We start from the raw sequence: 23,962 nt of genomic DNA, 5'->3' as shown, positions 1-23,962 counted from the left end.
TCCATTTCTATGTGCAATTCAGTGGTTTTTTAGTAAACAAATCCACTCACTACCATGATCTAATTTTGCAATGATGTGCCCTCCCCAGCATAATGCCATTAGGTGTCACTGTTCATCCCCCATCCCCATGCTGGACAACCACCGCTCTGTTTTTACAGATCTGCCCACTCCAGCTTCCTTCAGGAGAAAGACAGGGTCTTCTGCTCCTCAGGAGGGTTCCAGCCTCAGAAACTCATGGGGGTAGTTCTTCCCTGTCCTCTAGGGTGGCTGTGAGTTGGCACTGGCTAGATGGCACTGAGTTTCGAGTTGTTCTAGCTTCTTTAGCGTGGTGTGCTCCCGGGGCTCACTGTGCTGTGGATGGGACCCAGGCACCCTTGGGCTTGCTTGGCTTTTGGCTCCTGTGAGCAATGCTGCCATCAACCTTAGTAGAAGCTTTTTTGTGTGTACTTGTGTTTTTTCATTCTCTTGGGAATGTACCTAGGCATGGACTTGCCAGGCCCAATGGTAGGCCCTCTAAGTGACTGACGAGTTCCAGGCTGTTCCCCAGAGCCTTGGCTCCAGGAGTGTGGTTCCAGAGGGTCCCCTATTCGCACACCTGGCACAGCGTGTCTTGTTAGCCCCAGCCATTCCAGTGGAGTGAAGTGATAGTTCCTGGTGGGTTTGATTTGCACATGCCAGAAACATCTTTTCCTGCCGTACACAACTAGCCAGCTAGCCCCTTGTTGTTCTGGCCTGGGCTCTGGGGGCTCTGGGGTGGCCCTAGGATTCGCTGTGAGGCTCCAGTACAGAGAAGTACAGCAGGTCCTGGAGAAGCTGCAAGATCTATAAGGAGGTTGGTTACTATTGGTTATTCTGAATTTCAAATATGACACCCACCGCAATAGCAAGACCCATGGGCAACAGACCCCAGGACTACTGGGTGCTGGCAGCAGAGAGGCACCTGGGCGTGGGAGGATCGCTGGGCGAGGCCGGTCTCTTCATGCAACCAGCCGACCCGAGGAGCAGGTGTGCGTGGTGCGAGGTTCACAGGTAAGGAATGTGCGATGAGCTGCAGAACCGGGCTGGGGACTCTGCTCCTCCCAAGGTGAGACCCACTGCTGACAAGGGAGGAAAAGGCGGAAGGTCCCTCTGCCTGAGTTCGCCTGCCACCCAGCGCCATAGACTACACCTGTGTCCCCACCCCACGCCCAGTGCAGCAGGTATCCCTGGCCTCTCGGACCGCCGCCGTGGCCCCTTCCAGCTACTTGCGGGTCCAGGGATCTGGCAGAGAAGGCCCCGCGTGCCCCCGCCCAGAAATTCCATTCTAAACATCTCTGAACGCTGGGATCGGGTCTGCCTTCCCTGCCGCCGCGCCCGCGCACTCTCCAACGTTCCCCTCGGGCCGGTGGCCTCGTCAGTCTGAGCGGTGCGGCGCCTGTGGCGGCTGGAGATGGACGCGCGGACGCCAGACTCCGTGGCGAAGCTGCTGGGCGAAGCCGTGAGTGGGGACCCTCCCTTCGCAGGGTCCTTCCCCCAGGCCTGATGGTTATGCGGGGCAGGGGACCTGGGGTCCCTTCCTCCATTCCCTGGACAGACACCATGCCCCCGCCCCATCCTGCCAGCGGGGTTCCGGACAAGCGGGTCGCATATTTTGGATTTGGGCCTGCCCTACTAGGGACCAGGACTGGGGTTTTGCCCACCTTCACCACCACCCCCTACCCACCCTACCCCCCCCCCCCACCCCCGAGGGAGCAGGGGCTCCTACCCAGGGAGGAAGCAGATTTGGGATTCTGGCTTCTCCCTGCAGGGGTCAAGAGTCCCGTCCTGCCCCCAGGCTGCGCCCTCCAACCGGTGTGGTGGATAACATGTGGGCGGGGATGGAGAGGTCTGCCTGGGAGACTGGACATTCCAATTCACACGACTGAGAGGGTGGACGCGTCAGGGTGACTCAGCAAGCTCCCCACAAGCGCAGACACCTCCCAACATAAAGCCTTAGTGGCAGGGCAGGCTTTGGGGGTTGTGCTGTTAAGAACCAAGTCCTGCTGCCTGCGCAAAGACCCCTGGTGGTTCCAGCCTGTGGGCAGAGGCCGTTTTCACTGTTTGGTCCAGCCCAGAGCCTTGGCAGGCTTCCCTTGTTGCCATTGTCAAAATTCAGTTGGCTTTTGGGGTCTGTTCCATGTCTTTTAAACGTCCTATACAACTAAAAATCAACAAACAAAACCGAACTCACTGCCATACAGTCGATGCCAGCTCACGGTGACTTTGTAGCACAGGGCAGGACTGTGGCTGCCAGTGTCTGAGGCTATAGCTCTTTATGGCGGGAGAAAGTTTTTCTCCTCTGCAGCAGTGGGTGGTTTCAAACAACTGGCCTTGCAGTCAGCAGCCTGCTTAACCACTGTGCCATTGGGCCTCCTCAGTGTTAAATCCAGTTGCAGTATAGTTGTTGATTTTTGTGTTTTTCAGGCAGAAAATCTATTCCAAGAACTTCAAGAGCATTTCCAAGATCTGACTACAGCATTGAACCTCAGCAATATCCTTTTCCTGTAGCTAAGCCTCTCTGCTTAGACCACCTGCTTAGACCACCGAGTGACATGGTCCTCTTTTCACTACCAGGAGACAGTGGTTTACTTAGGACTTCCCGGTAAGCACACCTGCATCTTTATGTGGCAGCCTCACCTCCAGCTGGCGACTTGACTTCCTGTTGGGCAGACTAGATGGGACAACTGAGCAGTCAATCCCAGTGTAAGGGACACCGCAGACACTACTACCCAAAAGCACTTTCTCCAAAGCTCACACGGGCCCATCTGCCCCCAAACACTCTGCTTGTTGCTCTCTAACCAAGAAGTCTGTAATGGGTACCAGCCACAGCTCTCCCACTATCAGGTGTTGCCTCCAGCACCTCTCAGCTGGTCACGGGAACCTGAAATCAGAGAGCATTTGTTTAGTTTGAGCAAATCCAGTGATGAGTCGCCCAAGTGTCCAGTTTGAGTTCATTTTACACAACGGAGTCCCAGTAGGTTACAAGTGTGGCTGCTACCCTCAGGTCAGGATCGCTCTATGAGAGCAAGATGAGACTTCCTCCTCACGGGGGCCATTCTGCTCTGTCCTAGGGTCACTATGAGTTAAGAGCATCTCGATGGGAGTAGGTTTAGTTTACACAGCTCCATGTGTCCCTTAAAAGCAGAGACACGGCACAGTGAGCACCTGAGGATAATGGCGACATTGGGGAGTCCACAGTGGCAGTGGGGCTTGATGGACCAACAGATACTTTGTTACTGACATATTCACCCCAAACCGAACTAGCAGACCCACGGCATTACAAACAGGCCTCAATTGTGCAGTTCCCCCATGTACAAGGCACCCCAGTGCGTGAGACGTGTGCAGCAGAGGTCACTGACAGAAATGAAGGGGAAAACCACTCCATTAGTGTGTGTGTGTGTGTGTGTGTGTGTAACCCGTGTAAAGTGTTTGCATATGGACCACTTATTTGCAACCTCTGATGTTACACACGTTCCCACTGTGGGGAGATTCTGAAAGGTAGTATCGCAAAGCCATTGAAGAGTAATTACCTTTCATTGTAGTTACAACTCACTAGAATTAGGTGCACACCAGGCCACCATCCACCGAGTGCAAGGCACCCAAGGCAGCAGTGAGCTGTAGGGAGGAAAACCGAAGGACAGATCAAGAACAAAGCCATAGCCCTCATGGGCAGTAACCGGTGGGGGCTGAGTGGACCCCTTTGCCCTGGAGTTTTCCATTCACACCAGCAGGTGCAGGGGATGCTGAGGCAGCACCTTGGGGGCTTTGCTTGGCCTGCCTGCAGACTGAGCTCTTCCTCTACCCCAATCCTCCTTAACATTGTACTGGCAGAAATGGGGACTCGCATCGACGCCTTACAGAAGAATGTAAGTGACCTGATGGTGCAGGCTGGAATTGAAAGCCCCATAAAGAACCTACTGTAAGATCACTATTCAGAAACTATCTCTATTGATCTTTTGCTTGGCTTTTGATTGCTTTCCCTTGAAATATACAATCCCGTATTTGTTTGCTCAGGGAATTACTATTCTGTATCACATGACATTTTCAGGCATCATAAGATACTTACAAATGTTATTTTCTAAATCGACCAACTAAAACAAATTTGGTCATAACTCCTTAAGAACCAAACATTTTGAATGAAAAACAGTACTCTTTAGAAATCATTCTTTATTAGGTAGTTTTGACACCACCACCACCCCCCCCCCCGCATAAGTCAGTCATTAATCAAAACAGAACACAGTGGATTTGAGGTGACAGCTCATGGTTTGAGAAAATATATTGGTGCAACTATGTGCATTAAGATAGGCCTATGTGCAGTAAGCCCTTCACTCAGTCCAAGAGTTGCCCTGAAGACCCTTTCTTTACAACTGAAGTGTGTCTTTTTCCAGGGGAATTTCAGACTTTGCGATCAAATTAATGCTACTCCAGAGCGGCGACTGGGTGCATGACCAAGTGCACATGTGGAAACACAGAACTTTATTAAAATACCGCTTCATATTTTCCTGACGTACTATGCTGACTATAGAAGCAGACTTTCAATGAACAATGTCCATGGCTTTGTGCACTGACGATTGCTTTCCTAAGTCAACCGTCAAATTAGCCATCCTTCTCTGCTCAACCAGTTAGCTCTGAGATCAATGACGTACCAGTATCTGACCCAGTGCTCCAAAAGAAGGTAATCAGATGGCCTACTACACATGCACTGCAAATGGGGGCAGAAGCATCTGGACCCTGGAGCGTGGGAAATTCAGCTGCACCATCTAGCTTACATCATGCAGGCCTACCCGTCCTGAAGCCCTTACCCTTCTCCAGTCAGCATCCCACCGCCCTAAGCTGGTGCCTTCAGGGAGTTCCCTCTGCGCACACCACCCTGCACGGCCAGCTCCTGCCAAGGAGGTGACCAGTCTCTGCCAACTTGCCTCCCCAATCTACTCCAGGTGCTTTATGTGGTCAGAAACTCACCTCCCAGGCATATTAAATGGCCCACTGGGTGTCAAAACTTCACTTTCACAGACGCACATAAAACAGAACAGCATGAGGCATCAGCTATCGAAAAAGTTACTTAAAGGTCAAAATGATTTTTAGTGTAAAAAGCCGTTAGGGAGCTCTCATCTGCTTGGGCAAGCCTGTGCTGGCTGCTGGTCTGGGCTCCCTCCCAATGGGATCTCAAAGGATTCGGAGCACGCCAGTGGGAGTGGGAGATTGGGAAACTCTGTGATGCTGACCAAGTACATCCCACTGGATTTGACCCTTCACGTTTCCTGGCTGATACACCTAGACTCCCTTTTCTATTTGATGTTGAAGAGGCATGTCTCCCTAGACACCGCTCAGTGGCCAGACACAGCGTCTGGTCGGCATGCTTGCTGAGCACCTACAGTTTGCAGCCACCATGGCACCCGTCACACCTATTAAAACGACAGTCACGTTGGTTCTGTTCCTCTGCAGACTGAATCTCCCTGTATGGGAATGTTCCGTTTCAGGAACCTGGGGCACCTCTATTGGCTTAGCTTTGGCTTTGACTTAAACTGCATTTACTGGCATGGAAACCAACCTTCATGTCTTTCAAACTTTGTTCTTACAGACCTGACAACGTGAGACCAGTCATATGAGAATGGGATCAATGAAAACAGTCTTTCTGGCCCAGTCATATGGCTGATTTTCAGTAACTGAAATAATCATATTAGTGACATAGAAGATTAAAAGAACAAAGGTACTGCAGAGGGGCCTCGTCATTCTTTGAACCACATAACAAGGCCGCGAACCAAGAATGTTTGCCAGGCTCACCTGGGCCTCACCCCCGGTACTCACACCACACTTGGCCTCTCTACATTCATTGGCCTAGAGTTCATGGAAGTGGGATAGACAGTTATTTGTCCTCTTGAGACTGACTCTATTCAGCATGTTTCCAAGGCTCATCCATGTGGTAGCATGTATCAACTTTATTCCCTGTATGACTGGGTGATGGACTGTTTTAAGACATGCCCCATTTTGCTTCTGGTGAGTAAGTACCAAGAAGACCACTGCTCATGTTTGTTTCTGCTCCATTCAGTTCCAGTCCCAGTGCCCACCTGGGGTTGGGATGCTGGGTCACGTGGTAGTGCTACACTTACAGTTTTGAGGGCCCACTAAACGTTTGCAGTATCTCTACCATTTAACAATCCTATCAGCCAGTGAGTGAGGGTTGCAGTTTTTCCGCATCAACACTTGCTATTTATCCTAGTGGGACCTTGTGTTTTAGCAATCTCTAACAACTGACAGCTCACGTGGCTGTGGGGCCTGTTACCTCCCATATCTATGGGTCAAGTGTTAATCTGGGGGTTCTGCCGACCCACAAGACTACAAGGCCAATGACCCCAACCTGCAGGTCAGACGGCAGGCTCACAGGCTCCAGGAACTGGGCAACCAGGTCAAACGGTGGGCCCCGGAGCCAAGATGAGCCAGGTGAGGTGCAGTATTCAGAGCACGAGAAAACCCTGCCAGACTTGCTCACGGCAACCCAGGAAGACAGAGAACTGGTCCATAGGGTTTCTGAGTGTGTGCATCTTTATGGGAGCAAACAGCCTCATCTTTCCCCCAAAGAGTGGCAGGTGGACTCAAACCCCAGACCTGGCAGTTAGTACCACAGTACTTGGCTCATTACACCCGACTCCTTTCTTTGTCAGGACTTCTTACACATTGGATGCAGACCACACCCTAAGGAAAAGAAAGTTGTCGATGTTAGTCATACCTTCCAGTAAGGCACAGAAGACAGTCCCACCTCATCATGCTTCTAAGGGGCAACTCCCTCCATACATACATAGACCCCACCCTCCCCACTGCCAGAGGCGACTCCTGCTCACAACAAACTGCCCACCTTTCAGTTAGTCGCCCAAAGCCTAACCCACAGCTAGAGGACAGGATTTCTAATCCATCATCAAGTGGACGACCATGGTAGAAGGGTCATGCTAGCTTACTGGACCACAAGGAAGTACCTCCAAGAGTCCGTTATGCTCCCAGCAAGAACTGTGCCACCTGTTCACTGCAGGTTGCTGAAGGAGCCTTCCCCTGGTTCTGAGGCCTCGCTGTTCATTAGGCTAGTGGCCCAAACTCTGACAGCATACAAACTGGACCTGCCCAGTGAAAGGACACACCTTGCTCTGCTGTCACCCGGACTCATACCTCTCCTGGCTTCCCGAGTCTATGTCCAGGTTCTGGAGAGCTCAATGAAAGCTTCTGGAATCCCCATCCTCCACAACGTTACCCAGTTTGTGAAGAGGCACAGTCTGTACAACGCAGGAAAACATCGTTCTGGTCTCCTTTGACAACAGCCCGGATCGCTCTCATTCCATGTCCTGTTCTGAAATACTTTTAGCACCTTGTTTTAAGAACCAGGAAATATTATTAATTAAAAAAAAAAGAACCAGGAAATAAATGTATCTTCTTTCTGGATTCCCCTTAAGAGTATGTAAAACCTACCAGACTCAGGAATTTATGCCAATGTCTGAGAGTTTGGGTGACCAAAATCAGTACTCCATTCATCAAGATTCTTAGAAACCAACAAGCATAACCTTGTATTTTATTTATTTCAGTTAGGAATTTACAAATATTTGCCAATATAAAAATACAACACAGGCAGACTGAGAATTTAAGGCTACTCAATCCTTACTTCACCAAGACCCTGCAGCTCCAGCTCCTTGGGCTGCCCACGCCCTCCAGCAACTTCCCAAGGCTCTCAATAGTCTCAGAGGCTCAATAGTCTCCAGGTGGTGAGGCACCAGGGCTCAGTATCTGTACTTGGTGGAGTAGTCCTTCGGAGACACGACCAGCCCCCGGCCTTTGCGTGCCCCTCGGTAGACGGTCTCTATGATGTCTATCATCTCCTGCTTGTCCTCCATGGCCCAGTTAATCTTGTTATTGTTGCCAGTGCCCAAGTCAATCATGATGTGCTTGTTCCTGCATAGGGGAAAGATGAGGGGGTTCAGTTCACCTTGTTGCTGGTGCTTAAGGCAACCACCATGTGCTTATTCCCATAGTGTAAGCACCATGGTGCGCGTGTGTGCGTGCGACAGAGAGAGAGAGAGAGAGAGAGAGAGAGAGAGAGAGAGAGAGATCTCAACAGTGAAACCAAGGGAATGCCTACTATTGCATTTCCCCTCCACGTGGTCCCAGCCCTCTCCCAGTCCCACAGCAAGTCCTCTTCCAGTCCCACAGCAGCCCAGGAGTTGCTGTTAGTGGCTTCACCCTGGGGGCCTTGTCCAGACTGGGCTGGGCTTTTAATGATGGTTCCAGGGTGGTAGAGCTCCCAGGGGGAGGAATCTCAGAGCAGCCTCCTGATGCTGGCAGCCTGGCTCCAGCCACGGATGGCTGAACCACAGGGCTCTGAGCGCAAGCACACGGATGTTCGGTTAAGCTTCGAAGTGTGGGCCCTGTCATGCAGAGTGGGATGCTAATGTACCCCTGCATTGCCTCCCAGGCCTGCCTGAGAACTGGGCGACCAAGAGCCGAGGGCGGATTAGTGCCCCTGCGCCACTACTGCTATTCCCGTCTCAGAGTCGCCGCCCAGCTGGCCCGTCCTTCAGAGGAGGACTTAAAACAGACCTTTTCATCCGGAGAGAACATCTAAGGGTATCGTCAGTGCCAGCAAGTGGCTCTTCAGTTTAACTGCCCTACAGGTAAATTTCTGGACAAAGTTATTTACAAAAGGATAAACTGTTAATGCAGACACTATGATATGAGGATTCAAGTTCGAATACTATTCTAGCTGAGTAGAAACTTTACAACAATGTACCGTACCTGAAGAAAAACATGACTGTACAAGGGTCGTATAACTCGTACATTTTGTTGAAGTCAGGGACTTCCGTAATATCCACAAGATAAATAACTGCAAAATTTTTAACCTAAAGATAAAGGAGATAAAAACAAACATCTAAAATAAATCATTCTGGCTTTCAATCTGTAACACCACCTTTAATTATTATTATTTGGGTAAAAGGGAACATTTTAAAACTAGCTCCCAACTCTTTTCACCAGTGAAACTGATGTTCAGGAAGAGAACGCAGTCAACTAGTGTCCACAGCTTACTCTTGGCGCCTCAGAACCATTTAGGAGCAGAGCTAAGCCCTACTAAGCAGCAAGTTATGAAAGTTGGGCAGAAAATGCCTTCACATATATTATTCTAATCTAATAATTCATAAGTTTATATATTTGTACGTCTGTAAATACGTAATAGTTGTATGCATCAAAAAAGCTTAAAACTATGCCTCCAGACCTGGAGAAGATGACAACCCTCAAGAAGCTGGATTGACACAGCGACTACAACCACAGGCACAAACAAACAGTTGTAGGAGGCGCAGACGGGCAGCGCAGCGTTCTGTTATGAGGCTGTGGTGAGCTGGCACTTTGCAACACCAGAACTCAAAAGAAGTTCCCAAATTCTAGGTGTGAACGCTTATAAATACTGATAATAACCCAAAACAATATTGCACGTAATAACTCTTCTTTTTTTTTTCATTAACTGCACATTCTTTGGAGAGTTAGTAAAACCAGAAAAACTAAAGGAAATAAAGCTATCTCTACCACACCCAGAAGCAACTGATGTATTCAAATACATCCAGTGTTCTAATCTATGCCTTTGAAGCTTGATGCTCTCTGAGCAGGTCCACAAATGTATCTGCAAAAACACATTCATTTTCCCAAAAACAATGCTACACAATGAGTATCTCCAGTGGCTATGCACTGAGTTTTTGTTCTGATCTTTTCGGATAGATAATATAGACAGTCAAGGGGTTTCCATTCACATACATTTTCCAGCTGTGACATAGACTTGCACACACTTTACCTGTACCAGCATCACTGGAACCAAGGCCATGAACTCCCCAGGTGCTCAGCTCCCCAGGAAGCTCACACCGATTTACGTGCAGAACGCCTCCAAGCAAGACTAATTTTAAAACCTGACTGTAGTTTATAGATGAAACAGCATTACTTGATGTACCTTACACACAGCAGTAAACAAAGTGATTGAGGCGGTCAGACGACCCCAAACTGGCAAATATTGCTAACTATGGAAATGGAGTGGCAGCTATCCAGGGCTTTCCACATACTTTGGAATTATTAGAAAAATGATTATGTCCATTATAACCACCCCTGCCCGCGGCTTGGTCAGAGGGGTCTCTGTGCAGCATCTCCCACCTACCACACACCCTCAGTCCGCAATATGGTCATGCAAGAGTGGCTGAGTTCAGTGCCTCCACTCCTTACAATGACCCGAGGCATCGTGGGCTGAGCACCACTCTGACTGCATCCACTTCAGAATCCCTGCAATCTTGCAAGGCCCAGTGCGGGGTAGTTGATAAACTGAAACACTGGTTTTACTTCAAAACAAAACCCCTAGACAGAAAGTGAGACCACAAAATGGTCACAGGCAGCAAGAGGGAGATGCCAAACCTCACATGGTTTCTGTACCTTCGCTGCCTTGCTCAGACCCACCCAACAGTGACAATTACACTAGACAGCAGACGAGGACCCATCATCTAAATATGAAGGATCTTAAAAGTGGAAGGGGCTCATAAATGGTGTACTTCAGAATAAAAGTCACAATACATTTTATACTTGTTCACTGGGTGCAAAAGATAAGAACACACCACTAACTCTGTGGGTGTGAGAAAATCAGAATGCAACTGAGTCAATTAACTTGCTTAAAGATGCAGACATCGAACCCTTCTGCCTCTGTGTGTCTGCTCCAACCTGAGCCCTAGAAACACCTGCAGCCAGAATGCAAGCACACTCTATCAGCAGACTAGCTCCACACACCCCTAACGAGACCTTTCTCCCTCATCCACTCCAATGGTCTCAGCATCCAAAGAGGCCACCCGAGTTTGCTTCCACTTGTGGGGGCCCTAAGCACAACAGAATGAAACACCACCAGGGCCTGGGGTGCCCTCACAGCCATCGGCAGGGCAGAGCCCACTGCTGCAGCCCCATGTCGTGCCAACCCATCTGGACAAGGCTCTCCCGCTTCGCCACTGACCTTCTACTTAACACGCCGTCTCTCTCTAGTAACTGGTCCCTTCTAGCGACATGTGCGGAGCACGAGATAGTCCCCCTCTTCGCGAAAATGCACTTGTGCACGGCAGATCTGCCCGCTGGGCAGTCCGTGACCCCACAGTGCAAAGGCATCCACTCTTACTCATGCTTGCCTTCCTTCCTCACGCCCCGCTTTCACACGCACACGGTGCAAGTGGAAATGCCATGGTTTAGGTCAGGTACATCTTTGTCCTCAGGGTATGACAGCTTTGATTTTTACGTTTTCAAAGAGGTCTTCTGCAGCAGATTTACGCAATGATTCAAGAAATAATTGGATTTCTTGGCTATTCCCATGAGTGCTGATGATGGATCCAAGTAAAATAAAATCCTTGACAACTTCAGTCTTGCCCCATTTACCATGCTGTTATTTATGAGCCCTGTTATCTTTCTGTTTTATGTTGAGGTGCCATCCTCCCAACATGAAGGATGTATTCTTTGATCTGCACCAGTAAGTGCAAGTCCTCTCTGCTGTCAGCAAGCAAGGCTGTGTCATCTGCCCATTGCAGGTTCTTCATGAATCTTCCTTCAACCTGATGCTGCATTCTGCTCCATACAGTCCAGCTTCCCGGATCTGCTCAGCAGAGACTGAGTAACTATGGTGAGAGGATACAACCCTGACAGACAGCAGTCCTAACTTTAAACCAGGTAGTGTTCCCTCATTCTGTTCAAACAACTGCCTCTCGGTCTAAGCACAGAGAAGGGTTACCAGACATGCAGGTATGGATTCTGGAATTCTCACTATTTCCAATGTTATTCCTACTTTGTTAGGATCCGCAAGGTCAAATGTCTTTTCATAGTCAATACAACCGGTAAATATCTTTCTAATATTCTCTGCTTTCAACCCAAATCCACCAGACATCAGCCATGTCGTCCCTCATTTCATGTCCTCTTCTGAATCCACGCTGAATTTCTGGCAGCTCTCTACTGATGGACTGCTGTGATTGTTTTAAAATGATCTTCCGAGACATGCACCTTCCAGCCTACATCAGACCGTGCCCCACCACTCTCTCAGCAGGTCTTCATCCGCCGTTTTTTTAAAGTAGATTGTCAGCCCCTTTTAGTCTGCCTTGTCTGCTCACGATGGGTGGACGCTACTGGCATTCGGAGCAGGTGGCCTAGCTTCCCACCTCACAGCAAGATAAACTGATAGTGATGGGGTTGCCATGTCCCTGCTGCACATGCTGAAAGTCAGGGGGCTCCAAGCCCAGTCAGGCTCCCTCTGGTCTGGAAGGGTGAGAGCATGATGCGAGAGCAGGCAGACACAGTGAAGTTTGTGTTGCTGAAAAAGGCAGCCCAGCCCCGAGATGACACACCAAGGGTTATAACCGGGGGAGCCAAGGAGTGTGACGGCCCGCAGGGGCGCAAGTTCTGGCTCACACACACTGCCTGAGTGAGAAAACCAGGAGCAATTCCATGCCTCGGAGTCCGGAATGAAAGATCATTGCTTTACCCCAGCCAAGGGCTTTAAGATGCTAAATAAATGATAGAACTTAAAACCATGACAGGAAAGTCCTAGGTAATGAGGTAGGTAAGCCAAGCAGAGCTCTCTGGATTGGGAAGGAAGAGAGAGAAGTTGTTGCTGATATGATTACCCATGCAGAAAATCCCAAAGAACCAGCAATGACAAAAGCATTGATGAAAGTAACAAGCAATCACAGCAAGGTGGACAAGATACAAGTTAATATGCAAGAGTTAATGGTTTTCCTATAAACCAGCAATAGACTATAGGAATTCAAAATTATAAACAAACCACCATTCACATTAACACCCCAAATATAAACCACCACCACTTAGATATAAATCTAACAAAATACAAGAAAAGTGCTAGAGTAGGCCCACAGAAATAGAATCAACCGATCTTTGACAAAGGGACAAAGCCGTTCAACAGAGAAAGGCTACTATTTTCAACAAATGGCATCCAAGCAGACATCCACATTTGAAATCACCATGTAAGCCACAGGTTCCCAAACGGATTTGGCCGACTGTGCCCTTTTCAGAAAAAAAGAATTATTTAGCACCCCCTAGCAATGAAACACTTTTATAATACAGCCTATGGGCACCTGCTTTCACAGCCTCCCCCTGCCCCATCATTCAAGGGGTCCCCAGGGGATTTGGGGGAAGTATCACCCACTTAGGGAAACACTGATCTAGACAAAAAGCTCTGTCTTTAACAAAATCAACTCAAAAAACTATAGACCTAATTGCAAGCTGCCAAATGATCAAACTACAAAGCCTGTAGAAGACAGAAGCAAAGAGTCCATGGGCACTAGGTTTGGTGATCGTCAATTTCAGAGCTCATGTTCCAGATACAAGAACTCTTAAGATTCATCACTAAGAAAACAAATAATCCAACTTAAAAAAAAAAAAAAAGGACAAAGATGCGAACAGACTCCTCAGAGAAAACGCAGATATGGTAAATAGCAGATAAAAAGATGCTCACATCGGGTCATCAGGAAGTGCGATTAAAACAAAGAGACCAGCACACCCCCACTAGGAGGCTCCGATGCAAGACCAAATGCTGGCAAGACTGCTGAGCAGGCTGCTGGAAGGCAAACGGCACAGTTACTCTGGAAGGGCACCTCTTGGTTCCTTGGTGACATGCTAGGCTGCTAACCACAGGCCAGCAGTTTGAGATCACCAGGATTCCCAAGTGAGAAAGATAAGGCTTTCTACTCCTGGAAACAGTTACAGTTTTAGAAATCCACAAGGGCAGTTCTACTCTGAATGGAAATCAACTCGATGGCAGTGAGTTTTGTTTTGTTTCCTCTTTTGCAGGGCTAAATGTAGGCTTTTCACATTCCAACGACTGCATGCCTAGATATTTTCCAAAATGAGTTTGGTCCACACAAAACTACACATGGGATTATTTACAGCAGTTTTGTTCCCTGTTGCCCCTCATAGTAGTGTGTTTGGCCTCTGGTTGCTTCTCCCATCAAACATTCTGTCTGTGCCCAACTTTGCTCTAAATTACAACATTCCCACTGAGCACTTCTACCTGCTGGGAGGTAAGGGGAGAAAGGTGACTGACTCACAGATGTGACGACTCGCCGGGCTCGGGGACGATGACAGCTGCTCTCCAAATGCAGGGCATCGATCTGGTTCCTGCCCGGACGGATGGACAGATGTCACAGCGACTGCCACACAACCCCAGCCTGTATCTCTATGTGTACTACAGCAAAACCGACTTATGGAGGAAGTCAGGCACTACCTGCATTTTCTTTATTTTTTTTTTTTTAACCTGCATTTTCTAAAGTGAGTCGTTGCCCTCATTACTCCATCCTGCTTGCCAAACCTCAGTATTTAAAAAAAAAAGTTTTGGCCACTAAATCTTAATGTGATGCTGCAGGTGGGTCCCTGAGTTCAGTCTCTTTATGCCCCTCACTCACGCCTTTGATCAGATCATGAGGCTATGAGATCCCCGAGTCACTACCTAGTTTAAGTTCCACAGGCAAAGACTTACTAGCTTACAAAAGTTAATGTCCTATTTCCCCTTATTCATCATGTGACCCTAAGCCCTGCAGCATTGCTGGTTTACACACTGTGCTGATTCAGAACGGAGAGTCCAAATTTACAGTCAAGAGTCTCTTTTCAAAGCTGTGGGTAAAAGCAGCTGCTAAATAAGAAAACAGGTTTTTATCCTCATTCCACCTAACAAGTTGCCCCAGACACACAGCAGGTCTGTAATCTGCTGCCTCCTGCACCTGCAGGCTGACGTTATTCAGCAGACAGCTCCAAACTACCCCGCGATGGGGGTGGGGTGAGGTTGGTCAATGTATCACATGTAGGACAAAGAGCATAATCAAGTCCAGCCTCCCATTTGCAACTTTTACTCACTTTAAAACAGCTGTGAGGTCCAAACAGGACTTGTTACATGACGAGGATGCGCCCCACTATCTGCCATTTCTGCAGAGGGAGATTTTTAAATAAAGTGTTATATTGTTCTGTAAACGATAACCTTAATTTCAAAAATTCCCTTTGAGACTCCCCAGAGAGGGCTTCCAGAATTAAAAATTTTATTTGCCCTTACGCTAAAAAAGATTAAAACACCAATAGTCTTTGAATACATTTCAAGTTTGCAAACTGATTAACTATAATATCAAAAGCTGATTAAAAAGAAATCCAAATTTCAGGCAAACAAAAAGGAGAAATTTAAGAGAACAAAGAAAATTTCTGCCAGTGTGCAATGGCTACAAACAGCAAGTCTCCTCGGTAGTGTATGCAGCCTACTGGTAAATATAGGCTGCCCTAAGGGACCTTGGAGACAACCCTTTGTTGTTTTTCAATGCCTCTGGTCTGGATAATTTCTGCTCTCCCTAAACTAGGCTCTAAACTGGGATGCAAGGTGCTTTTGGGAAACTTCAAGGCACGGTGACTAGCGTCCACATTGGCCAGGTTATCATGTCCATCTGCACCAAGCTTCAAAACAGGGAGCATGTGATTGACGCCTTAAGGAGGCCAACTTCAAGTTCTCTGGGCGCCAAAAGGTGAGCCATCCATCCCTTTATTTCTTGGCCTGCCTTGCCCCTGCCCCACCTTCCTGTCTGATGTTCTTCTCTCTCCTTAGAGCCACATCTCCAAGAAGCGGGGCGTCACCAAGTTTAATGCTGATGAGTTTAAGGATACGGTGGCTGAGAAGGACCTCATCCCGGATGGCTGTGGAATCAGATACATCCCTCACCGTGGCCCCTGGACACGTGGCAGGCCCTGCAGGGTTCATGAAGACCTTGGTAGCCCTATGCTGCCTCACTTGTACCCACCAAATAAAACTTGAATTTCCTGATTTAAAAACTTTTTTAAAAGAAAGAAAATTTCTGAAAGTGAGCTGAATCAGATTGTCCTCACTGCTGGGTTCAGTACTTTAGGTGCTTGGTCTCCACTAGAACACGGGGAGAAGGCCAGAGCCTGCAGGGAGGAGCCAAGGTACAGAGGAGAAGCCTGCGGGGTCCCTAGCACTTACATGAACACACACAGTGTGTCCGAGCTAACAAGGTCTGGAAAGCCCTGCCTCCCCAGCCATCCTAGCCTCACCACAGGGCAGAGTTCTGGATATCTCTTGATGTGCATGCTGCCACCTGCAGGGCAGAATAGGGAAAGGTTCCAAAATACACATCCCAAAGGTCTCAGTCAATACAGCAATGATGTGTTTATCCAAGATCACTCCTAGTTCATCTGTCACGAAATTACAGTGTCTGCCCTTGCCCACTCTGGCTGAAGCAACAAGTAAATAGCTCCTGACACCTGTCACTCACTAGCTCTGATCCGAGTTGGGGGGCTCTCAGCTAAGGAGAGAACTGCTGGTTTCTTGTATCCCCTCCATCATCATCGTCCTCTTGGTGCTGCAGGAGGAAGCTGGGACACAGCTTGTAGGGCACTCACTACCCTGGTCCTCCTTCCACTGACTGTGTTTTGGAGTTTGGATTCCCTGGGAATCCGCCCAGATCCCCTAGGATGGAGTGTCTTTAAAAGCAGTTTCCTAGACTCCAACCTCAAACCAAACCCATGGTCCTTGGGACCATTCCGACTGAAAGAAATCCACAGTTTCCCAGTTTGGGTGTCTTTACACACCTCTGTCTCCCTTGGGGCAGTTTGAACCACCACAATTGTGGTGAGCAGTGCAACACTTAGCCCACAGCACCACCAGGGATCCTTAGACCCCACCTCAGACTCATGAAACCAGAAGTTCTGAGAAGCATTTTAATAAGCACCTCAGAAATATAAGAACAATTCATGCATATACACACACACACAGCCCCAAAAGTTCATCCAGCAACCACCCCTACCTCACACTGCCCTTCCTGCTACATAAAATCCCCTCCTGCCAAGTCAGTTCCAACTCCCAAGGACCCTACGCGACAGAGCAGAGCTGTGCCACAGGGTGTCTGAGACGGTGAAGCTTCATGGAAACAGCTTCCTCTTTCCCCCAGGAGCAGCTGGTAGGTCCAAACTACTGAACATTCAGTGAGCAGCCCACTGTGCACCAGGACTTCCTTTCCTACTGTGGTTGTCAGGTGCCGTTCCAACCCACAGTGACTCTATGAACAACAGAACAAAACACCCCAAACTGACTTTCTGACTCATCCATGAGAGTGAAAATTAGTGATAATGTTTCCTGTTCCTGATATAACTACTATATTACTACTACTACTCAAAGGGTTGTTTTAATCAAATCTATATTAGCATATCTCCTATCTCCCAGAAAGATGTTGCTTTGACGTCTACCTATGAACTATTGATACTTTAGTATTTTTGCCTTTTGCTCAACTGCTATAATGTACACATCAAAGTCATCCACCAGGAAATGATAGGAAGAGAAGGAAATCTCTGGTTATATAATAGGGCCAGACAATGGTCAACTAACAAGTGCCATTGACCATTCAATGCGCTGGTGTTTGCTTTGTTCTAACAAGGCACAACTCAGCCTTTCTCCTAAAGTTATCTGAATTCAAATCACTCCAAATGACCAATAAAGCGACTTAAAGAGAACATGGGAGAAGCAGCCACTGAAAGAAAAACACCAAGACTTATTACACATGCACTATTTACAGAACAAGCCAACCCATCCATCAGAGACCCTAGATGAGGTTTCAGAGATTGTAAATCTTTACAGAAGGTGCCAGCCTCATTCTTCTCCCAAACAGTGATCAGTGGGTTTGAACCGCCAAATTTGAGGTTAACAGTCCAATGCATATGTACCTGGCTCCTTAAGAGTCCAGAAAAAGACAATCCTTTCTAACTAAACCAGCTAAATACATTTTGAATACTCTGACCTAAATCTGTTGGGCAATTACACCCTCAATTACAAGCTCACCTGGATCTGCAGTTCATTTGGTTTCTCCCCTTTACTTGGTCAATGCGATTACGTGGAGTATGGGGTGCAGCTTTTACCCTCCCTGTTCAATTTGACCACCACTAGGTGCCCAGCACCACCTGAGAAACACTGACCTTTTCAGCTATGCTGTAGAGAACTTCATCCATTTTCATGCACGTGGGATCCCAGTCGTGCCCAAACCGGATGACCACCACGCGGTCCTCCTCCGAAAGGATGGCCTGGTCCACCTGCCAGCCATTGTGGAGATGCGGGAGCATGTACGACATCTTGGCCACGGGATGGCGACTTGAGACAGGAAGCCGCGGGATTCAGTCTTCACTATCGCCCCATGCCATACAGAAGCTGCAACGGATCAGGCCATCACCTCTGCGGCCCCATCACCCCAAGTGGGCCCCGGGGGGAGCAGGGCGTGCCCCAGCCGGTCCAGCGGCCGTCTGCCACTCACCACGGCTCCAAGCAGGTACCTAACCCCACTCCCGAGCTCCCCCACCCCCACCGTCCCCGAGTCCTCATCCTCCAGTCCCCCACTTGGGCCTCCAAGTAGAACCCGCGCTCCCGGGCCGCCCTCGGGTCCCCTACCACCAGCCCGAACCTGCGCCCCTCGAACTCCCCCACGCCCCTCCCTGGATGTCCAGCCGCCAGGCCCCGACCTGAGCCTCCCTTAGGTGCCCGGCTTCCAGCCCGAGCCTGAGCCCCCTAGTTTCCCTGGGGTGCCCGGCCTTCAGCCTGTCTACCCGCCATTCGAACCGGCGCCCCGCACCAACCTCTCCGCTTCCCTACAGCCTCCGGAGCAGGGAGCAGGGAGCAGGGAGCAGCGCCCAGCAGGCCGCTCCACGATTCTCGCTACCGCCAGGCTTGGGCGCGCGTTGACGTAATGCGCGTGCGTGCGTGCTACGTGCTTCCGCGCGACGGAGGCCGCGCGACCAAGTCTCCGTCAGGGGAGCGACTCTTGGGGGCTGGAATCTTGAGTGGATTTCCGGAGTTTGGTAAGGAAAAAGTAGCGGCGGCGTAGTCATGTGGGAAAAGCCAGGCCGGATTTGCCGTTATTCCAGTTCGCTGGCACCATGCCGTTTGTCATTTGTCGTCCAACAGAAGGAGAGGGCTGGGCGGGCACCTCAAGCCGACCCTTCCGGTCCACCAGGCACCTTCGTCACCTTGGCTATTGTTTCCAAAAAAATAATTAGCTAGACTCTTCTTCTTTTAGCTAGACTCTTCTTCTTTTAGCTAGACTCTTCTTAGTGGGGGCTAAACTAGTTTGTCACCAACACGGACATTGGCTTAAGATACCATTTTCTTTTTTTTTTTCTTCCCGTGCCGCCCAAGCGTGAAGACACACACTCTGTAAAAGTTAAGTAACAAGTTGTGTTGAAAGGCAGTCTAGGCCGGGATAAAGTCCACATTCACAGAGGAGCAGACGGGAACAGAAAAAGCAAGCGTGGTACCATTGAAGTATGAGCTAAACCAACCTGAGCGTGGGGACCTAGCAGGGATCGGTGGGCAACTTCGGTGCTTTTCCTTGTATCGGGATGGTCACAGGACAACAAGAAGACAAATTTTCTCGGGACCCTGCTATTAAAATTGATTGTCAGTCATGCGCTAATGCTGAGCTTCTGAATTGAGACAGACTGCACCGGCAAGAACACAAAAGAAAAAGTTTCCTTGAGGGGAGATGGTTAGGTTAGGTAGGTCAAAAGCCCAAAAAGGCAACTTTAAGATTCAACATAGATTGTGTCAAGACTTTAAGACTGAGATAATGCTCCCTTTTCAGACTGCTGTATTTGCACACACCATGTACTTCTGATTTTAGAAGTGTAACGTCGTTTACATGTAAATTTAAAAGTGATTATAGTTATTGGAATAATTGCTCAAAATTTGTTACCATGTTGTAATATAATAGAGTTAGGAGACACTGGCCAGAGGAATGAAATGGGAAGTATATGGCATTATAACTGCTTTTCTATTCATTAATAGTTTAAACACTAGCCCCACCTTTAGTAGAAGAAGCCATAGAGTATAACTCGTTGATAAATTGTATTTTTATTGCATGACAATCTATTCAAATTAGATATATATAAAGTGTATGATTCAATAACTTTTAGTATGTTCACAGTTGTATAACTATCACCACATTTTACAGCATTTTCATCATTCCACAAATAAATCCTTTAAAAATCTCTTCTTATTTCTCACCAGCCCCATCACCCAGCTTCTCACCCAACCTCTCACCCAGCTCTAGTTGTTAGGTGTCATCGAGTTTGTTCTGACTCTGAGTAATCAATCGTAGGTCCAAAAGAATGGAGCACTGCCCGATCTTGCGCACCTGTTTTTATATTTGAGTTCATTGCAGCCACTGTTAATCCATCTTGTTGTGGGCCTTCCTCTTCTTTTTTTTATTGACCACATTCTTTTGTCTTTGTAGATTTACCTATCCTGGACATTTCTGTATACATTCTTATACAATTCTTATAAATGTGGCTTTTGGTGACTGAATGCGTTCACTTAGCATGATGTGTCCAGGATTCCTCCATGACATAGCGTGTATCAGTACTTCATTCCTTTCTATGGCCATATAGTGTTCTGTAGTAAAGAGTGCTGGTGACATAGTGGTTTAAGAATGGAGCTGCTAACCATAAGACAAATGGCTTAAAACCACTATGGTGACTATCATTTTGCCATGCCATTCTTGCCAACACTTGTTATTGTCTCCTTTAAAATTCTAGCCACCTCCACCCACCCAAACCCATTGCTATTGAATCAGTTCCTACTCATAGCAAGTCTGCAGCGCAGGGTAGAACTACTCCTGAGGGTTTCTGAATCTAGAACTTTTTACAGGAGTAAAGAGCCTTGTCTTTCTCCTGCATATCTGCACGTTGGGTTTTAAGATGCTGAAGTCTGTGGAAGCAGATGTATACGTTTCTTCTGTAGAGCAACTGGTGAATTCCAACTCCTAACTGCAACCACTGTGCCACCAGTACTCTTTGTCTAGTCACCATTTGTTTCACCTCATCCATTGCAGTCCCTGCACTGTGCCATCACTCCCCACTGTCTCTCTTTCCTGCCTCTATCTGTCACATCCTGACCCCCTGTACTTTGTCCCCACAAGCCGCTCTTCCGTAAAAAGAGTTTATCTGCCTTGGTAAAGATTTACAGCGTTAGGTTACCATGAGTTCAAATGGCTTGATGTCAGTGGGTAGAGACTTTGTCCTTGGGCAAGTACTGCCCTTTGGATCTCAAAGGGCTGATTATTCTAACTCGGGTGAGTTCTGTTCCGCAAGGGTGACTACAGACCATAGTCTTGGTTCCACCAGTCCTTATCGGATGAGTACATCTGGCCTCCTGTGGTTTGGAACTTTGTTCCACATTTACCTCTCACTCTCTCCAACGCTTTCTAATGTGGTCCTTTGCAGAGCAGTTGGTAGTGGCAGCCAGGTACCATCTAGTTCTTCTGGCCTCAGGGTCATAGAGGCTGATGTTTGCATGGTCCATCAGCCCATTGGACTAAATGTTACCATGAGTCTAGATTTTCATCATCCTTTGGATGGAGAGAGACCAAGGCTTGCGCCTTCAAAGGTTGTTTATGAGCTTTTAGGACCCCAGTTGCTACTCGTTGAAGTAGGATGTAGAACATTGTCTTTGTGAACTAAGTATTGCCAGTTAATCTTGTGTCCTTTCAAGACTATGAACCTGTCTCAACCTGTGGGTTTCGACCTCTCTGGGGGTTTGAATGATCCTTTTACAGGGGTTACTTGGTTCATAACAGTAGCAAAATTATAGCTGTCTGTGATTTAAGGGTTTGCAGGTGGTTTTTTTTGGTGTTGGCCCTCTTCTTTTCCAAGGAGCTCTCTGTGTTATCATACAATAAGTGAAGGAACATTAGCAACAACGCTCTTACAATTTTCAAGTATAAGAATAAGCAGAGGATCATTTTTGTACATCTCTCATACTTTTCTATAAAATGATTAAACAAGAAGCCAACACCCCCCCCAAAAAAAAAAAAAGAAAAAAGAATATGAACCTGATAGCTCAGATTCAGGATTTTGTCTACTGCTTAATGGGTTGCTTGTCTTTGAATTACTGAATTGTCAGGTTCTTGGAAGTGTTGGAAGAGACCCTTTATTAAGAATGTTGATGCAGAGTTGGAGGGCATTGGAAACTGTTGAAGTTCTATGATGAGCATTGAGAAGGCTTTTTATATATAAGACAACATTTAATTTTTAATAGGATACAGGTTTAATTATCACCTCGGTTTTACACCAGGGGGAACAAACCTCTCAATGAGCTAACCTGCATTGACCCTGAGGCTGACTGTGCTATATCTGCTAGCCATTTGGGATGGAAGATTGGTCACCATAAAAGGTGTCTTCCCCCCCCCCCCCAAGGGAGAGAACAGAGAAAGAAAGAGTCTCTCCTGTCTCCAAAAGGTGTCTTAAGGTCTTGAAAAACATAAGTGAAAAGTCACCTCCCCATGATGCTCACCTTCCCAACACAATCGCTGAAGGCAAAGCAAGTGCATAAGCAAATGTGAAGAAAGCTGATGGTGCCCGGCTATCAAAAGATATAGCATCTGGGCTCTTAAAGGCTTGAAGGTAAACAAGCGACCATCTAGCTCATAAGCAACAAAGTCCACATGGAAGAAGCACACCAGCCTGCTCACAAAGTGCCGTAGGGGTCAGTTATCAGGTATCAAAGAACAAAAAATCAAATCATTGTGTGCTTACCTCCCTGATATGATCGCTGAAGACAAATGGGTGCATAAGCAAATGTGGTGAAGAAAGCAGATGGTCCCGGCTATCAAAAGATATAGCATCTGGGGTCTTAAAGGCTTGAAGGTAAACAAGCGGCCATCTAGCTCAGAAGCCACAAAGCCCACATGGAAGAAGCACACCAGCCTGTGTGATCACGAGGTGTCGAAGGGATCAGGTATCAGAACAAAAATAATCATATCATTGTGAATGAGGGGACTTGCAGAGTGGAGACCCAAAACCCATCTGTGGACATCCCCTTATGGAAGGGTCTCGGGGAGGAGATGAGCCAGTCAAGGTGCAGTGTAGCAATGATGAAACATACAACTTTCCTCTAGTTCCTAAATGCTTCCCCTCCCCTCCCCTCCACTATCATGATCCCAATTCTACCCTACAAATCTGGATAGACCAGAGGATGTACACTGGTACAGGTAGGAAGATAGGAACTGGAAACACAGGGAATCCAGGGTGGATGATCCCTTCAGGACCAGTGGTGAGCGTGGCGATACCAGGAGGGGTGGCGTGAAGGCAGGGGGGAAAAGGGAAACCAGGTAAAAGGATCTATGTATAACCTCCTCCCTGGGGGACAGACAACAGAAAAGTGTATGAGGGGAGACATTGGACAGTGCAGAATATGACAAAATAATTTATAAATTATCAAGGATTCATGAAGGAGTAGGGCTGGGGAAGGAGGGGGAAAAATGAACTGATGCCAGTGTCTTCAGTGGAGAGCATATGTTTTGAGAATGATGAGGGCAATGAATATACAAATGTGTTTTACACAATTGATGTATATATGGATTGAGATAAGAGTTGTATGAGCCTCTAATAAAATGATTAAAAAAGAAAAGGGTTATAAGACAAAAAAAGAAAAGTCACCGCCTCCTGTGGGAAACTAAGTACCTGGAGAAAGTGTGCGTGGTCTGCTCCCAGCGTTCCCGACCACAAGACACAGTATGCCATCCCTAATGTGAGGTACGCTTCCGCAGTCCAAGATAGGGAAATGCCTCCGTACACAAAAGTGCAGGAAGCACGTTTCTCATCTGCTTAGGCAAAGGTATTTTCTACAGAGGTTGGACTCCTCATACACAGGTAAAGTATGCTTAAGAAAGTTTGTTCCTCTTGTCTCTTGTATGCCTTGTAATCCCCTGCAGTACTCCCTTTGAATGTTTGGAATACCAAGACTAGTACACTACCCATTTGCTTGAAGTGTATTGTGGGAGACAGAAAGATTTCTCCCAAGTCATTTCCCCCAAATAGATGTTAGACTTCGGACACTGCTTGCAGCTAATGGTAAATGATTGTCAAATTA

At 47.7% G+C, this 23,962-nt stretch overlaps 3 protein-coding genes and 1 non-coding gene across 7 annotated transcripts in view; 3 read left to right on the top strand and 1 right to left on the bottom strand.

The window, feature by feature from the left end:
* Positions 1-1,327: 1,327 nt before the first annotated feature.
* On the top strand, positions 1,328-7,391 carry HSBP1L1 (heat shock factor binding protein 1 like 1). The gene is made up of 4 exons (XM_075532716.1): positions 1,328-1,477; positions 2,443-2,509; positions 3,844-3,937; positions 5,600-7,391. Exons 1-4 carry the CDS (start codon positions 1,430-1,432, stop codon positions 5,625-5,627), a joined length of 237 nt encoding a protein of 78 aa, XP_075388831.1. The 5' UTR covers positions 1,328-1,429; the 3' UTR covers positions 5,628-7,391.
* Positions 7,392-7,537: 146 nt separating this feature from the next.
* On the bottom strand, positions 7,538-18,826 carry TXNL4A (thioredoxin like 4A). 3 transcript variants are annotated; one of them, XM_075532548.1, is made up of 4 exons: positions 18,673-18,826; positions 18,022-18,250; positions 8,791-8,894; positions 7,538-7,950 (listed from the first exon to the last, which is right to left on the bottom strand). In XM_075532548.1, exons 2-4 carry the CDS (start codon positions 18,172-18,174, stop codon positions 7,779-7,781), a joined length of 429 nt encoding a protein of 142 aa, XP_075388663.1. In that variant the 5' UTR covers positions 18,175-18,250; positions 18,673-18,826; the 3' UTR covers positions 7,538-7,778. The 3 variants fall into 3 exon arrangements, with proteins under 3 accessions (XP_075388663.1, XP_075388665.1, XP_075388664.1); XM_075532550.1 differs by lacking the exons at positions 18,022-18,250; positions 18,673-18,826 and adding an exon at positions 14,914-14,964; XM_075532549.1 differs by lacking the exons at positions 18,022-18,250; positions 18,673-18,826 and adding an exon at positions 14,112-14,177.
* LOC142428380 (small nucleolar RNA SNORA70) lies at positions 15,208-15,346 on the top strand. The gene has a single exon (XR_012780294.1). It is a non-coding gene; the product is annotated as a small nucleolar RNA SNORA70 (small nucleolar RNA).
* The window catches only part of LOC142427307 (glyoxylate/hydroxypyruvate reductase B-like), a 40,315-nt gene continuing 35,132 nt past the window's right edge, over positions 18,780-23,962 (top strand). The window contains exon 1 of one of the 2 annotated variants that reach the window (XM_075532546.1): positions 18,780-18,894. The gene's annotated coding sequence lies outside the window, so the exon portion shown is untranslated. The remainder of the gene's footprint in view (positions 18,895-23,962) is intronic. The other variant, XM_075532545.1, reaches the window with a different exon arrangement.

Source organism: Tenrec ecaudatus, chromosome 15 (assembly GCF_050624435.1).
Source record: "Tenrec ecaudatus isolate mTenEca1 chromosome 15, mTenEca1.hap1, whole genome shotgun sequence".
Classification (NCBI taxonomy): domain Eukaryota; kingdom Metazoa; phylum Chordata; class Mammalia; order Afrosoricida; family Tenrecidae; genus Tenrec; species Tenrec ecaudatus.
This window is presented reverse-complemented; position numbering and strand designations above follow the sequence as displayed.

Bases quoted from the DNA above. Each gene is read 5' to 3' on its own strand.
- TXNL4A (XM_075532548.1), bottom strand. From the start codon at position 18,174: ATGTCGTACATGCTCCCGCATCTCCACAATGGCTGGCAGGTGGACCAG. The intron at 8,895-18,021 runs GTCAGTGTTTCT...CTTTATCTTTAG, and splicing joins TCTACAGCATAGCTGAAAAG to GTTAAAAATTTTGCAGTTAT. The intron at 7,951-8,790 runs GTACGGTACATT...TCCCCTATGCAG, and splicing joins ACAGTCATGTTTTTCTTCAG to GAACAAGCACATCATGATTG.
- HSBP1L1 (XM_075532716.1), top strand. From the start codon at position 1,430: ATGGACGCGCGGACGCCAGACTCCGTGGCGAAGCTGCTGGGCGAAGCC. The intron at 1,478-2,442 runs GTGAGTGGGGAC...TGTGTTTTTCAG, and splicing joins CGAAGCTGCTGGGCGAAGCC to GCAGAAAATCTATTCCAAGA. The intron at 2,510-3,843 runs ATATCCTTTTCC...TTAACATTGTAC, and splicing joins TACAGCATTGAACCTCAGCA to TGGCAGAAATGGGGACTCGC.